General features: G+C 42.0%; 1 protein-coding gene and 1 long non-coding RNA gene across 3 annotated transcripts; one reads left to right on the top strand and one right to left on the bottom strand.

Moving 5' to 3' along the window:
• Positions 1 to 447: 447 nt before the first annotated feature.
• On the bottom strand, positions 448 to 1,899 carry LOC148409128 (uncharacterized). Of its 2 annotated transcripts, XR_015868627.1 has the most exons (4): positions 1,790 to 1,890; positions 1,225 to 1,285; positions 846 to 1,012; positions 448 to 749 (listed from the first exon to the last, which is right to left on the bottom strand). It is a non-coding gene; the product is annotated as an uncharacterized LOC148409128 (long non-coding RNA). The 2 variants fall into 2 exon arrangements; XR_015868628.1 differs by lacking the exon at positions 1,225 to 1,285 and having other exon boundaries at positions 1,790 to 1,899.
• Positions 1,900 to 4,215: 2,316 nt separating this feature from the next.
• Positions 4,216 to 6,666, top strand: sdf2 (stromal cell-derived factor 2). The gene is made up of 3 exons (XM_088441461.1): positions 4,216 to 4,459; positions 5,643 to 5,839; positions 5,997 to 6,666. Exons 1-3 carry the CDS (start codon positions 4,270 to 4,272, stop codon positions 6,291 to 6,293), a joined length of 684 nt encoding a protein of 227 aa, XP_088297587.1. The 5' UTR covers positions 4,216 to 4,269; the 3' UTR covers positions 6,294 to 6,666.
• The last annotated feature ends 9,145 nt before the right edge of the window (positions 6,667 to 15,811 follow it).

The following is a 15,811-nucleotide window of genomic DNA, read 5'->3' on the forward strand; positions in this document are numbered from 1 at the left end:
TACCGTTCACAATGCATGCCTATGTGTAGGTATTGGTGTATGGAAATGTGTGGGATGATGGGATATCTCTTAATCTATTTTACATCATATGTTGATAGCATAGGCATTCAGAAAAAAATGCAGTTTAGATGAATAGTCTAGTTTCTCATACATTAAACAGCCCAAAATGTATCAGTCATACACATTTTCACTCATATTACAAAGGATTAGATTGAGGCAGAAGTTTAAAGGAGTGTGGGTCAAATTCCAACTTTTGCAAAATCACATCTAGGGAGTATGGCCCTTCAGAAAATATATAGGTTTGATAGTTGAATACACTTAACACTGTCAATGTAGACCAAAATAACTAATAACATTCGTCTATTGAAAATCAATGCGTTTCAATGTAATGGAAAATTCATTGCAGAACTAATGAATGGAGGAACTTCAGAGATGTCTCAATGCATGTCACATCTAGAATTAAACTTTATTGCAGCAGAAAATATCACACATCTTTTTAGCAGAGCATGTCACACATTTCAATCTTCATCACGATCATCATATTCATCCAGAACAGCATTTATGTGGTCCTCCACCACCTATTTCTCCATCTTATTGCTACAAGTCTGTAACCTACACTATGCTGTGCATTTTAACTTGTTTGAAAGGCAAGAGCAGTAAGGAAGTTTGCAGATCCATAAAAATTTGCAGGCCAAAATTTCCAGGACAGCCAATGGGGCTGGTGGTCCTTGCATCCGGTCTATAAGTTCCTGTAAAATAAGTAAACATTTATTCAATTACTCATTCATAAAAACAATTACAGCAGGATAAATTAAATTTCAGGTCATGGGTTGTATTTTAAGTACCTTTGTCATTGGTTGTCCATCTATGTCCTCTTGGGTCAGATATGTGTGGCTGTCCTTCCAGACAATGCCTCCAGACCCCAGCCTGATAACTGGCACGCTGTATATGCAGCTTTACTGCAAGGAGAGAGTAACTGGAGTCTACTTCACCCCCTTTTGCACAGAATTGCCTGTAACGCACATCATTGATGTCACATATGCTGAATGATGGTGCATACTGTACATCCTGCAGACAAATTATTCCATGTAGCTGTGTAGTTCCTCTGACACAGTCCAGGATGTTCCCAATGATTTGAAAAAGTCTTAGAATGTCTTGCTTCCTTAAAGCTCTGAGTTTTCCTTGACCTGCAAAAGCATCATCTGAACAATATATTAAACACACCTCTTGAGTACTACTTGTACTTCCTTCTGCCATGTTTCTTTATCCTGGAATGTGCAACAACCTGAAATTAACAGATATGTATCTTGAATGATGAGCATGAAAGATGGGCTAATGTGTGTGTATATGTGCGCAAGAAGATGCGAATAGACAGTGATTTGAATGTAAGCTTAAATCAGTGTTCTGACACTCTATTGATCACTCTTCTGATTCAAAAATTCAGTTAGCCCACTAACTGCACTCTACATTCCAGATTCTAAATTCAGTTACTAACGGAAACTACTGTCTCACACATAGGCCAATAAGCTATATTATATTATAGGCTAATACCTCAATTATTTTTTTTCTTCTTTTGTGGAAATCCACAGCTTAGAGGTTATTGACAATACTTTACAGCAGACAAACGGATTGATGTTGGTAGTCATAGCCGTATGTGGGCAGCTTGGTTTATCTAATTCTTTCACAAAAGTAGTCACAAGTAGCAAGTGGTAGTAGTTTTAATTAGTCATGTCCTTATTAATTCTCACACATCTGAGTCATAAAACAAATAAAATCAATCAAGACTCACTTCATTTCCCAGCCGTACAGCAAAATATCATGGTGTTATTTGTTTTTGGTACAACGGCCATTGTTGCACTGCTGTCTTCCTAGTATATAGCACAACACGACAGGACCAATGGGTAGTCAAGTCTCTTTTATTTTTTTTCCTTCACGTCAGTCTCGCTCGGCCACGCCACTCCCTCTCTTTCTTGCACGTCACTCAAATGCATTAACTAAGAACACATCCATTCAAAATAGAAAACACGCAAATAAATGAAAATGGCATACATATTAAATAGCGTGTTAACCAGGAGTTTGGTGAGGTTATGGAAAACAACTTCCGGGCGGCTTCGAGGAAATTCTGGTCCACCATCTGGCGTCTCAGGAGGGGGAAGCAGTGCACCATCAACACTGTGTATAGTGGGGATGTTGTGAACCGGTGGGCAAAATACTTCGAAGTCCTCTTCAATTCCACCAACACGTCTTCCCCTGAGGAAGCAGAGTCTGGAGGCCCCGAGGTGGTCTCTCTGATCTCTGGGGCTGAAGTCACTGAGGTGGTAAACAAAACTCCTTGGTGGCAAGGATGAGATCTACCCAGAGTTTCTAAAGGCTCTGGATGTTGTAGGGCTGCCCTGGCAACATCGTGTTGTAATCAGGGTCAGCACCTCTGGATTGGCAGACGTCCTTCTTAAAATGGGGGACCAGAGGGGGGTATTCCAATAATAGAGTGATCATAATCCTCAGCCTTCCCGGTTAATTCTATTCAGGGGTGCTGGAGAGGAGGGTTCGTCTGGAAGTCGAACCTCTGATTCAGGAGGAGCAGTGTGGTTGTGAAGCGTTGAGGGGCTCCAGTTTAGAAGTCTCAGCATTGCATCTCAGCTATTTGCCGACGATGTAGTGCTGTTGGCTTCTTCAGACCATGATCTCCAACTCTCATTGGAGCGGTTCGCAGCCAACTGTGAAGTGGCTGGGATGAAGATCAGCACCCCCAAATCTGAGACCATGGTCCTCAGTTGGAAAAGGGTGAAGTGCCCTCTCTGGGTCACGGATGAGGTCCTGTCCCAAGTGGAGGAGTTCAAGTTTCTTATGGTCTTGTTCACGAGCGAAAGTGAGGGTAGAGTTATCGAGGTTGAGGTCCTTTTAATAACTTACACATTTTCACTACATATTTTTTGTTCATCATACATTTCAAGAATGAAAAATAATGACATAATTCTTTATGAAAAATAATTAAAGTATGTCTGGACTTAAAGTATATAATGTAATTAATAATATATATACACATGTCCGAGTTAATTAAATGCAAAATCCTTTCAAATCAACAGGTTTCAAGTCAAGTAACGATACTGCTCTTTCATAAAAGTAAAACATAAAGTCCTAAAGTTTAAACAGGGTCAAAGAAAAGCATTCCTTTTCTTTCTCCAAGAGCAGTCAATGAAAACACTTCCACCGAGGAGCTGGTCTCACGATGTTTCTGGTCCAATGGTGTCTCCTAGTGGCGCGGCGCATTTCCGATGTGACAATCTCAATTTACATGCTACCTGCTACCTTAATTGCAGTTGTGTTTGATTGTGTGTTTCTTTTTTTGTAAGTGTTCTGACATTTATAATTTTGCAGTGTGTTTCTTTTAACGGGTTTGTATTTTTATTTGCAGTTCCTTTTTCGTATTTGCACTTCTTTTTTGGTTCTTTTGTTTGCTTCATTCCTGTTTTGTTCGTGCTCTGCCATTTGCATCACTTTTGCCCCAGCCAGCCACCGTAAAACATCTCTAAAAGATGCGGTGCACTGCAGTGGATTTGAGTTGAAGCCGCTATAACGTTACCCCAGTAGTACATTAGTGGTTTATATATATGTTGTTGTATATACTGATAGTGTTGTAGTTTAGTTATTTTTTGGCATACCACTAGAGAGTGCCCGGGTACAGTGTGTGGTATTCAAACCCCACTTTGAGAAGAACCACTGATCGAGAGTTAATGCATGCTGTGAGCGGAATGACATGTCACTCTATACCAGCGTCATAAAAATGATAGATGCTCGCTTGGTCCCACGACCATGCCCGCGGATATAAAAGAACAAAATCAGAGTGCTCATTGGAGCCACATTTTACAAAGAAGATTTCAAATCAGTGTATCACGAAGTAAATTTTTGTGTAATTTGACACGATTAGATTAGATCATCAGTACTAATGACATTTGCTGTATGTTTTTGTGTTCTACCAAATGTTGGGAAACAGTGACGTCTTTCACAAAACCAAAATTTAACACCCCTAATGTACTTCTTGAATACCCCGTACCAGGATAGTATCTATATATAGCGTCAACAATGTGTACCAAAACTTGTTTGTAGTCCAACCAAATATGCACCGTCGTCATTTGCAAATGGTCGCAATCCATTGACATTGGCAATGGTGTAGTTTGCCTCCACGCCACCCGGTATGCTGTGACACCCGTTTGTTTAACGTCTTCACAGTGATGACGCAGACAAGTGCAGAGGAAGGCAAAAAAAAAAATGACAAGGATGGATTCTAACAGTCTTCTTCTTTCTCGTCTTTGCTTTTGTCTTGTTGTGTTTGCGGCTATTTTGTTGCGGAGCTCCTTCTGCTCGGAGTTGACGTTTGTCACTTGCGGTTCTGTGCTCAAACTTCTGAACGTCAAACACAACGTGAGACTTCATTCGCATGACGTTCGCTACGGCTCAGGTCAGTCGCTAAAACCAACTGCACTCTATTTTCATCTTTCTTGTTGTTAGTCACTTTTCTCACAAAGCTTCAGTTTTTCCGAACTCACCTCTTCGGATTCGTCTTTTCGGTGCTGTCTCAATGACACTTTGATCACCCTTTGACGTCAGAAAGCGTTTGAATCACTTGTCCTTTTACTAGTGATCACATGTCTCGGCCTATTTGTTTAGTCACCGGTGTAACATTTTGACGTACCTTAAATTTTTTGTATTGCTTTTGGACTTAATTCTATCATCAGTCCAAACCGACATTTTGCTGCCCAGATGTTAGCGTCCGCAAAAATAAAACTGATAAAATTGCTGTAGTCTGCTTATTTACAAGTCATGGCATTTCTCAGGATACAAGAAAAGCACAAAAACCAATAACCAACTGTGAAATGTACGCAATTGCAAATGTAAAAATTAATTTTTACTCAAATATATACACCACTAATTTTTGACTTGGCACAACAAAATATTTTGTCCTTAAACAAGTTCCCATCTTGAGCGCATTATCAAAATTCACTGACACGTCTTTGCGAGCATAAAAGCTAAATTAGCTCATAGTAACTGTGTTTTACATGTTTTTATTTGCAGATAAAGACAAATCATTTTTAAACGTCAGAAGCTGGCTTGTTTTTTGTTGTTGTTTTTTTTTTTTACGAATGAGGCAATGCATTCTGGAATAAGGCCGGAAATGCACTAGACAAGTAGCCATCCAACCTCCCTCCTACTTATCTGCGTATCCTCAAAAGGGTCGCAGGCTTGCCGGTGCCTTTCCCAGCTATCTTTTGGCAGTAGGTGGGGGGACATCCTGAACCGGTTGCCAGCCTATCGCAAGGCATATAGAGATGACAACGACCATACACATACCCTAGGTAATTTGGAGTGTCCCAATATACTTACCATGTATGTTTTTTGTGATTGCGGGAGGAAACCAGAGTAGCCAGAGAAAACCCACACAGGCACGGGGGGAACATGCAAACACCAACGCAAAAAACCTAGAGCTGGAAATGGAATAGGAACCTTAAAACTGTGAGGCGCTCACCATGCCGCCCACAAGTAGCTACTCCTGACCCTCAGCAGCACGCCCTAATCCACCGTATCATAATAATGGCTATCATAATAATGTAGGTCTGACGTGTCAACATGTTTGTATGAGCCAGGAAGTGGTCAACAATCGGTGACAGGCGTGACCAGCGTGGAGGACAGCAACAGCTACTGGAGCGTGCGCGGCACCCGCGACGCCACCTGCTTTCGAGGGAATGCCATCAAGTGTGGGCAAAATATCCGTCTGACACACGTCAACACGGGACGCAACCTGCACAGCCATTACTTCAGCTCGCCATTGTCCTCCAACCAGGTGGGGGCGTCCTCTTTAGCCACACTTTACACCTGAAGAAGAGGGCTTGATCAAAAAGGATTATTTTGGGCCAGTGGTGAAAATAGTGTGTTTGTAGCATCTAACATGTTTTTTTGTTTGTTTGTTTTTTTTGTGGAATGTGGGCGTGTCCCAACAGGAAGTGAGCGCGTTTGGCGAAGAGGGTGAAGGTGACCACCTGGATGAGTGGACAGTGGAGTGTGGCGGGGAGGTGTGGAAGCGCGCCGAGGCTGTGCGCCTGCGCCACAAAGCCACTGAGGCGGCACTGGCGGTGACGGGCGAGCAGTACGGACGGCCCATCAGTGGCCAGAGGGAGGTCCACGCCATGGCTGGTCACGGACAGCACAGCCTGTGGAAGGCCATGGAGGGCATCTTTATCAAGCCTGCTGATGAGCCACCCCTGGCTCAGCGGGACCACATGCACACCGAGTTCTGAATGCTCTTGTAAACTTTACAAAACACCAAACTTCTTGGTCATTCAGAGGCAACGCCTTGGTGGACTTGTTGCTGCATGTGACATGGCAACTTCCATCTGGAGGACATATGCCTTTTTACGCTGTTCTGCAGTACAAAACTTTTGGGTCATTCCGGACCTGCAACAAATAAAGTAGAATTCATTCATCACTTGGATTCCAACTCACACAAACACCCTGAGGTTATTTCTTGTCATCACAACTTGCAATATATACCTCAAATTCAAATGCCAACTTTTTGATTTGGAACAGCTTTCATTTTTATTCTGTGAATGATGTGATCTGCAAATAAAGGGAACCTGAGAGTGGAAAAGTCCCATGTCGGGTTAAACAGCTCCCATGCACTGTCTGTATGAGGTCAACACTTAACAGGGAGCTATCAAAGACTGATAATGATGTGTAAAAGTTGACAGATTTGTTGTTTTATTTATCACATCACACAGTAAATATGTCTGTAGCATTACCCCCCCCAAAAAAAAAAAAAAAAAACTCAATGCGGTGACTATAAATGGGATGATAAAAATTGTGTTCATATACCTACAATAATATCCTTGACATTACTAAAAGAAGAAAAAAACATGTAAACCTACTTAGAGGATTACAGGGTTTAAACTAGTTACATCTTATTCTGAATCTGAAAAAAAGCTTCAAGTGCATCAAAGTGCCAGAAAAAAAAGTCCTTATTCAAAATAGGAACATTTTTGACCAACATCAGTTTGAATTTGAAAAATACATAAAAATAAATTGTTCTGGGACGTGAACAGCAGTATCCTTAACATTTTAACAATGCAGAAAATGGTATGAAACTGCTTTTTTCTGAATCACAAATTATTAATTTGGATTAGGAAAAAAATGTTGACAGCAATTGGAAAGTTTAGAACTCTCACACTTTTTATAATGTGAAAGCAAAGCCCGTTTCCCTACAACCGGCCCCCCCCCCATCCCTCCATCGTCGCATCTCAGGCCTCATCTACACTTAGACAGGGTTTTGCAAACGGGCAGTAAATGTCTCCATTTTGCCCTATTTGCTATGCATGGCGGGCCTTTTTTTTCATCAAAGCCGAATGTTTCAAAACCTCCGGTGGAGATTTGACCTTGAATCAATTAATGACACTTTCTTAGGTTTCTACTCAGACCTTTATAAATCAGAGAGCGTACCAAGAGTCTGGCAGGGTTATAGAAAAGCTTGCTTGCTCAAAAGTTGATGCTGGTTTTGCTAAACAGATGGGCACTCCTACTGTGTTGATGGAGGTTCGTGAAGCGATTAGGCAGTTGCAGGCAGGTAAATCCCCAGGCCCTGGCAGCTTTGGAGTAGAGTTCTATAAGACATTTGTGGACTCCTTTGCTCCACACCTGGTGAACACTTATAACGAGGCTTTTTCCACTGGTAGGTTTCCTTCAACTCTTTACAAGGCTAATATTTCTCCTCTTCTGAAGAAAGATAAAGGCCCCCTGGAATGCGGTAGCTATGACCCATTAATCTTTCAAACATTGACCAGAAGATTCTGGCCAAACACTGGCTGAAGAATAATAATGAGACTTTTTCCACTGGTAGGCTTCCTTCAACTCTTTGCGAGACTAATATTTCTCCTTTTCTGAAGAAAGATAAAGACCTCCTGGAATGCGGTGGCTATAGACCCATTAGTCTTTCGAACATTGACCAGAAGATCCTGGCCAAAGTTTTGGCAATGAGAAATACAACAAGCTTTTCCCACACTGATCTCCGCTGGCCAGACAGGTTTTATGCCTAGACAGAGTTCGTCGTCCAATACAAGGCAAATTCTTAATATCATTGGCTCTACCGGATCTGGTCCACCTAAGCTAATGGTCTCCTTGGACACGGAGAAGGCGTTTGACAGGGTTGAGTGGCAATACTTGTTTTATCTTCTGGCAAAATTTGGTTTTGGCACAGATTTTATTTCATGCTTTATGAGTCCCCAACTGCACGCATCATCACAGTTTGAGTTTTTCCCCCTTTACTTTGCATCAAGATACCAGGCACACCTGCCCACTTTACCCCCTCTTATTTGCTTTGGCTGTGGAACCATTGGCCATTTAGCTTTGATCTGAGGAGAGGATTGAGGGTATCTCAAGATGCGGCATCACTCATAAGCTGTCCCTTTATGCTGACGATTTGCTGCTTTATTTGTCGAATCCCTCTTCGTCTGTCCCCATTGTCACAGACATATTGACTCGATATGGTAAATATTCCGGTTACAAGCTGAATTATGGTAAAAGTGAACTGCTTCCGCTCAACCACCTGTCTAGTACATCAGAATCATTGTAGATATAGTGATTATACATTAGCTACAAAATATCAATGCTTGCAATGAAGAAATGCTTTGCTGTGTGAATGATGTGGTTAGGATTATAATTATTATAGTGACTATGAATTTACTATAAAATATAAACTGCTGTGGTATGTTGGTGGTATGGTGTGAGAATGAGTGCACTGCTTGTGGGGAAAAAAAACTGCCTTGGTATTGTTTTGTCTCAAGCAGAAGGAAGGTCGCTCAAGCCTGCCAGTTGGAGCGGTCCCGCAGCTGTGACTCTTATCGATGTCTCGTGACGCATATTTCATCAGAATGTGTCACTATGCAAAATATTTTATCAGAATGACTTGCTACGTATACTATTTTATCATACATGCATTAGTTTCTCACCCACATGCTCACACGTAGAAGGACAAGTACACAAGGTTCCAGCCAAAGACTTGCATTTTTTCCTGCCCCTTGAGGGCTGGGACCTTCATGAAGTTAGGGATCTCTGTATCAAATAAAAGTGAGAGGGGTCGGAGAGACTGGCAGAGTGCAGTAGAATTGTCCTTGGCCAGTTCCTCTTCGCTCCCCTCATGCATGAGTTGGGAAGCTTGCCTTGTCTCCTTTTTTGTGAACAGTTTCTTACAAATGTCTGACAAATGAACCTGACAGCCACCCTCTAGTTCAAGGTTACACCGCGATGGTTTCGTTATCTAGGTGTGTTCATCACCCCAGCCTTTGATAACCTCTTTTATGCAAATTTCTGTCCTTTAACGTATAAATGCAAGCAGGCCTTGGCCCGCTGGTCGGCTCTTCCTCTTTCATTGTCGGGCAGGGTCATCCTTGTTAAAATGTCAAAATGGTCCTTAAGTTTCTTTATTTGTTTAAACACATCCTCGTTTTTATAAGAAAACGTTTCTTCTGTCAGCTAGATCGTTTTTGTGGTCGGCCAAGCCCCCTCACATTAAAAACAATTACCAAAATATCAAGGTGGCCTTGCGCTACCTAGTTTTATTCGATATTACTGAGCATGCAATATCGTCAAACTTACCTGCTGGTTGGACAGAGGTCTCGACATACGTCCCTCGTGGAATGAAATTGAGTTGAGATCCTCGAGGCTTCCGTGACATTCCTTTCTTACTGCACGGTTGCCACTCAAAATGAACAACGTTTCTCAGAAGGTTGTCCTCAGCTCTCTGAAAATTTGGACCCAATTTCCAAAAATTATGTTCTAATTGAACCATCGACTCTTGACCTGATTGTCCACAACCATCTATACATACCGGCCAATTCTGACCCAACCTTTGCCAGCTTGCGATGCAAGGGCCTAGTGCAGATCCAGGATTTCTATGTAGATGACCATTTTGCCAACTTCGGGAGTTGTCTGGCAGGTTTCAGTTCCCCCAGGCTCACTTTTTCTATTTTTTTACAAATCAGGCATTTTGTCTAATCGCCCAATTCAGATTTTCCCAACAAATCGCCTGAATCCTTGGTCGACCAGGTGCTCACAATAGATGTAGACCAAAGGCATGCAATATCCATCATCGATAATTTAATGGGATCCTTTAGCCCTCAATAATGATATATTATAAAACAAAGATGGGAGGAGTTGTGCTGATATTAGCTGATCAATGGGTAGTAATTTGCACACTTGTACATTCTTCCTTGACCTGTGCAAGGCATGGTCTACTTCAAAGCAAGGTTCTCTTCATGGTGCATTACACAAATGAGAGGCTTACCAAAATTTACACTGGGGTTAGCAATAATTGCAATTGGTGTAAACAATCGCTGGCCAATCACGCAAATATGTTTTTTTTTCTGCCTCAGCAGCTTTTGGCATCAGATTTTCCTTACCTTATTAGTGGTACTCTGGGTCGACCCATGCACTGCTCTTCCCCCCTTCGGTACCGAACCTTCTGGTCACGAAGCGGCGCGTACTGGCCTTCACTAACCTGCTAGCAAGGCACCTAATTTTATTTAAGCGGAAGCACATTCTCCCCTGACACACAATAGATGGCTTCGAGAGGTTCTGACCCACATCAAGTGGGAAAACAAGAGGTTTTCACCCTCAGGTTCAAGCCCCAGCTTCAGTGAGACATGGAAACCCTTCTACAAATACTTAGAAAATGTTGTGATTTGTTCAGACAGCAAGTAGATGCGCCCCCCTTGGGGAGGTATTTGTTTATTTTTTTGCACAAATTTTTATTTTATTCTTTTTTTCCCCCCATTTACCTTTTGGCTACAATCATACTTGATAATAAGGTGTGTTTTGGGGTATTTATTTTATGTTACACCTGAATGCATGGAGTGGAATGAATGGGGGCTTGATGTTGTTTAAAATGGTTGCTGAATAATGCCCACGTACCAAATGTTGGTTCATCATGCAATGCCTGTTATTGCCCCCAGGTACTCTTTAAATTTGTTAATTTGTTTATCGGATATACGTGTATGAGGTCTTGTTGAATGCTGTTTGCAAAGCACCATTGTTGGTCAAAATTTTTTAATAAAAAGATTTAAAATAAAAAAAGAAAAGTTGCAGCTGAACTCTTTCATAGTTGAGCATGACCAAAATAAAAATAAATTGTTTAAAGTGTCAAATAGTAAACTAAAGACCAGTAATGCAAATCGTAACTACAATCGTGATTTACTTCTGGGCATGACAAAAAGTCATTCGTGGTGCAGCAAACGAACATTTGTCTAATCTTTAATAGTCATGTTCTTTTTTAGAAATACAAGCATGTCCACATTGTAAGGGTCCAACTGTGCTCTTTGGGCAGTAACTATACCACCTGCAGTGAACAAGACACACGCACTAGCATCTGATAAAACGCTTAGTGAAAGTAGCGTAAACATATTTAACCACATTAGCCACGTTAATTAGCTGCATTTACTACAGCTGTACTGAAACCAGGAAGTGGATGTCATTGGCTGTGGCAGCCAAAGTATGAGTCACATTGAGAGGAGGCTCACCCCAGCAGATAAATTTGGATGATTTTAAATAACCACGACTTTCAAAATCGTGATATATTGCCATCACGGTTCTCGGCCCATGCCTAGTTGGAACTACTGTGTGACTAAAGTGATGTGACATCACATACCCCGTCTCAAGGTGGTGCATACTGCCACCTACTGTATGAGAGTGTAGCACTCATGCCTATCCATTATCCTCGCCGCCCTCCATTGCACTTTTGTCTCAATAAGCCCTACCCTCCAAAAAAGTGAGATGGAAATGAATCTCGGGACATGTGGGAACAATAAATCTTGCGGCGTTTGATCTCACAAGTTCTAGTCTCGTGAGATCTCGTCCCATCCCTACTCATTAGTGTAGCCCACTTGGTCCTTTTTATAGTAGACTAATATATCGTAATTCACCAAATATAAGACACACTTTTTTTTCCCCAATGGCCAAAAGCACGGGTCCATCCTATAGGTGGTAACTTAAACATAAATTTTTTCTTTCAATGACGTTTGAGTATAATTGCAGCCAACAGCCATATACCAGGTTTTGACGTAAAGACGCACATTAAAAAAAAAAAAAAAAAAAAAAAAAAAAAAAAAAATATATATATATATATATATATATATATATATATATATATATATATACATATATATATATATATATATATATATATATATATATATATATATATATATATATATATATATATATATATATATATATATATATATATTGTGATTTGAACTTTATTGGATTTGATAATTTTCCAACAAAAAATTACAAATAGAACAGATATATTACAATAGTACAAAGTAAGCAAAACTACATAATAAGAAAAACACGGATTGGTAGAACTCCTTCTGCAAACATAAAATTCTAAAGAACAACAAACCAAAATAAAATAAAATAAAATAAGGTAAAACACTCTAACAACGACCATAATGTCAACAATAATAGTCACCAGTAAATTTGAGTCACCCAGTGAAGAACATAACGTAAATGTCTGGTCTCAACCTTCCAAACCCCATGAGTTTAAATGAAAGCTCCTCAAATGCCGCTTAGGTGTGATGCCAGGTTCTGACAAGAGGAGCAGATGAAGATTTCCAAATGGATGAGATGATTTTGCGACCTGTCATCACGGCAGTCTGTACCCATTCCGCCCTAAAGCAGGGAAGTGTGTCTAGAAGGGGATGGATCTTCTAATATTAACAACCTTTTTGAAAAGGGTACATCTTGTTTTATGACCCGCCAGACAAACTGGTGAATTTCACACCAAAAGTCTCGAATCACCAGACAGGTCCAGAGCATGTGGACAAGTGTGCCCTCCTCCAGCCCACACTTCATAACATAATTGTGACTGTGATATTTTGACTCTATACAATTTATATGGTGTCCAATAAATTCTATTAAGTAACTTAAATTGTACAAGGCGTGTTCTCGCTCCCTTGATAGTTTAACATTTCGCAAAATGCTTTCCCACTCTGGATCAGTAAAGTTTATGTTGAGGTCTTTTTCCCCACACCAATTTTAGAGCCAGTGGGTCCTTCTCCGAGCCCTTAAGAAACATACTGTAAAACAGAGAGGCCTTGCAAATTCTCCCCAAGACCTGCCACGACCGAGAAAACCAGTCCAAATTAATGGGGGGGGGGGGGGGGGGGGGGGGGGGGGGGCAAAGAGCAAAATACATGGCCCAGCAAATGTCAAAGTTGAAGAAATCTCCAGGATTGGCTTTGAAGCAATCCAAACTGTGACTGTAAGTGGGTGAAATATTTAAGGGCACCCACCTCATATAGGTCCCGCAACTTCAAGATCCCCCTTTCTACCCAGAGATCCCAACAAAATGGAGACTTGTCGATACACAAGCTTGGATTGTTCCAAAAAGGGGCTGATATATGAAGGTTGGGATCAAAACCTAGTAATGATGCGAGCCACATATTGCAAAAAAGACCATGGGATGAGTCTTACATACAACAGGAAGTTGCATGACAGTCAAGTGCCACGAGGGAAGTGGGCTGAAGATGAAGCTCTCAAGTGCATGCCAAGGGGGAGCTCTTTCAGGAGAGAGGGCCCAGTGCAGCAGATGTCTCAGGCCAAAGGTATAGTGATATATGAGCAGAAAAGGAACACCTAGTCCCCCCTGGTCTGTACACTTCTGCAGACACCGCAACTTGATCCTGGGACGTTTACCATTCCATATGAATTTATTACAAACCTTGTCATATTGGCGAAAATAACTATGTGAAATCTTACAAGGAGTGTCTGCAGAAGGTAATTGAACCTTGGAGTGCAAATCGTTTTAACAACATTAACCTTACCCCAGAGAGACAGGAACAAAGGAGTCCACCGTTCCACATCTGTTTTGAAAGAATCCAGTAGTGTTTCAATATTGACCTGGACTAAGTCTGAAAGACAATGAGGAAACAGAACACCAAGATACATTATGACCGACTGTGGCCATGTAAAGTCGTCAGGTCTAAACAGTTTCACAGGGCAGCAAGGTGTCAGTGGAAGGGCCTCAGATTTACTCCAATTCACTTTATAACTTGACATGCGAGAAAACTAGTTAATTACTCGTAGAAGTGCAGGTATGGACCATTGCGGCTGTGTAACCAGCACTAGGGCATCAGCAGCATATAGCATTACTTGTAACATACATCAGCTAGTGATGCAACCTGGACACCTGATGACACCTGGGATCTCAGAGCGTTTTGGGTCTTTCGAGCATCATACGCTCTCCTCCAGGCAACCCAGCCAGGGTTGATCAGGCCCCAGCTTGTGTCCAGGAAGCGCTACCCTACCTCTGGATCTCCTCTCCTGATCCACAGCCACCGTGAGGCACCCTCTGCTGCCTCCGTGGCTTCCTTAATTTCCCTTCTCTTACTGGCTCCTGTGATGCCAAGCATGCTGTACACCCTTCAGAGGGACTGTCCTGCGAACCCTCTGCATCCCACCTCAATGGGCTCGCATCTTGCTCGCTACCCATTGAGCCGGCGCTCCTCCACCAGCCCCTGGTATTTAGTTCTCTTCCTCTCTTTGGCTTCCTCAATGCGATCTTCCCACGGGACGGTGAGCTCCAGGAGCAAGAGCTGCTTGGAGGACGCTGACATCAGTACCACGTCTGGCCTTAGCAATGTTTTAGCCACATTCTCTGGGAACTTTAGTTGCTTCCCCAAATCAACTTTCAGGGTTAGAGTTAGGGTCCTTCTCTTCTGGCACAGAGCGCCAGCTGGAGAATTCACCTTCCCCCAACAGAATAGGTTAGATGGGCTTGGCAGTACATCATAGACAGCATGGATCAGAAATTTTATACGCTGGGGCTCGGCTTTCCCTTCAAGATCCACCTGCTCCCTGGGACATTTGGTGTAGTCACAGTTAGGTCATCCATGAAGGCCCTTATAGGTGGCTGTCCGACACCGGACTTGGTTAGGGGCCCTCTGCACTGAACCTCGGCAGATTTTGCCAGCATGTTCATGGCAAATGCGAAGAGGATCACTGAAATAGTGCATCCGGTGATGATTCCCTTCTCCAGCTTGTGCCAGTTTGATGTTGTGGCCCCTGAGGAGAACCTCAGACTGAACCTGTTGTAGTAGTCTAGAATGAGGTCTCTGAACTTGTCTGGGACATGGTGCCGACGAAGAGCCTCTTCGACCAACTTGTGAGGTATGGACCTGTGGTGTATTGATTAATAACCACATACGATTTGTAAAGTGTTTATTTAGACGTTGGAATTTCTATCATCCATTTCTATTTGGACTCAAAGAAAAATGTTGTAGCGCACATGCGCATTAAGTGGAGGCAGTTGAATGGAGTAAAAGTGAAAGTAAGCAACCTGCTATTGTCTCCGTTACACACATAAAATACATCACATTGGCGACAAGGATTAAGTTATATCTTCTTGACGGGGAAGGAGAGACACATTGTGTTGGCACTAGTGAGTACAACGGTCCTTTGGAGTAATGCGAGAATTTAAGCCAGAAAACGAGCCATGGTCAGCATTATGTGGAGTGGCTAGGACAGTTTTTCGAAGCTAACGAAATAGCCGAAAGGAAACGAGTCACTACGCTACTAAGTGTAATGGGTGCAACTACTTACGGACTTTTAAGAAACTTAGTGCAGCCCGACAAGCCGAAAGACAAGACGTTTGTGGAGATAGTGACTGTTTTAAAGGGACATTTTGAGCCAAAACCGCTGTTGGTGGCAGAAAGATTCCGCTTCAACCACTGCAATCAAAAGGCAAACCAGCCAGTTGCACAATACGTCG

Source organism: Hippichthys cyanospilos, chromosome 18 (assembly GCF_059441005.1).
Source record: "Hippichthys cyanospilos isolate Australia breed blue-spotted pipefish chromosome 18, RoL_Hcya_1.0, whole genome shotgun sequence".
NCBI lineage: Eukaryota > Metazoa > Chordata > Actinopteri > Syngnathiformes > Syngnathidae > Hippichthys > Hippichthys cyanospilos.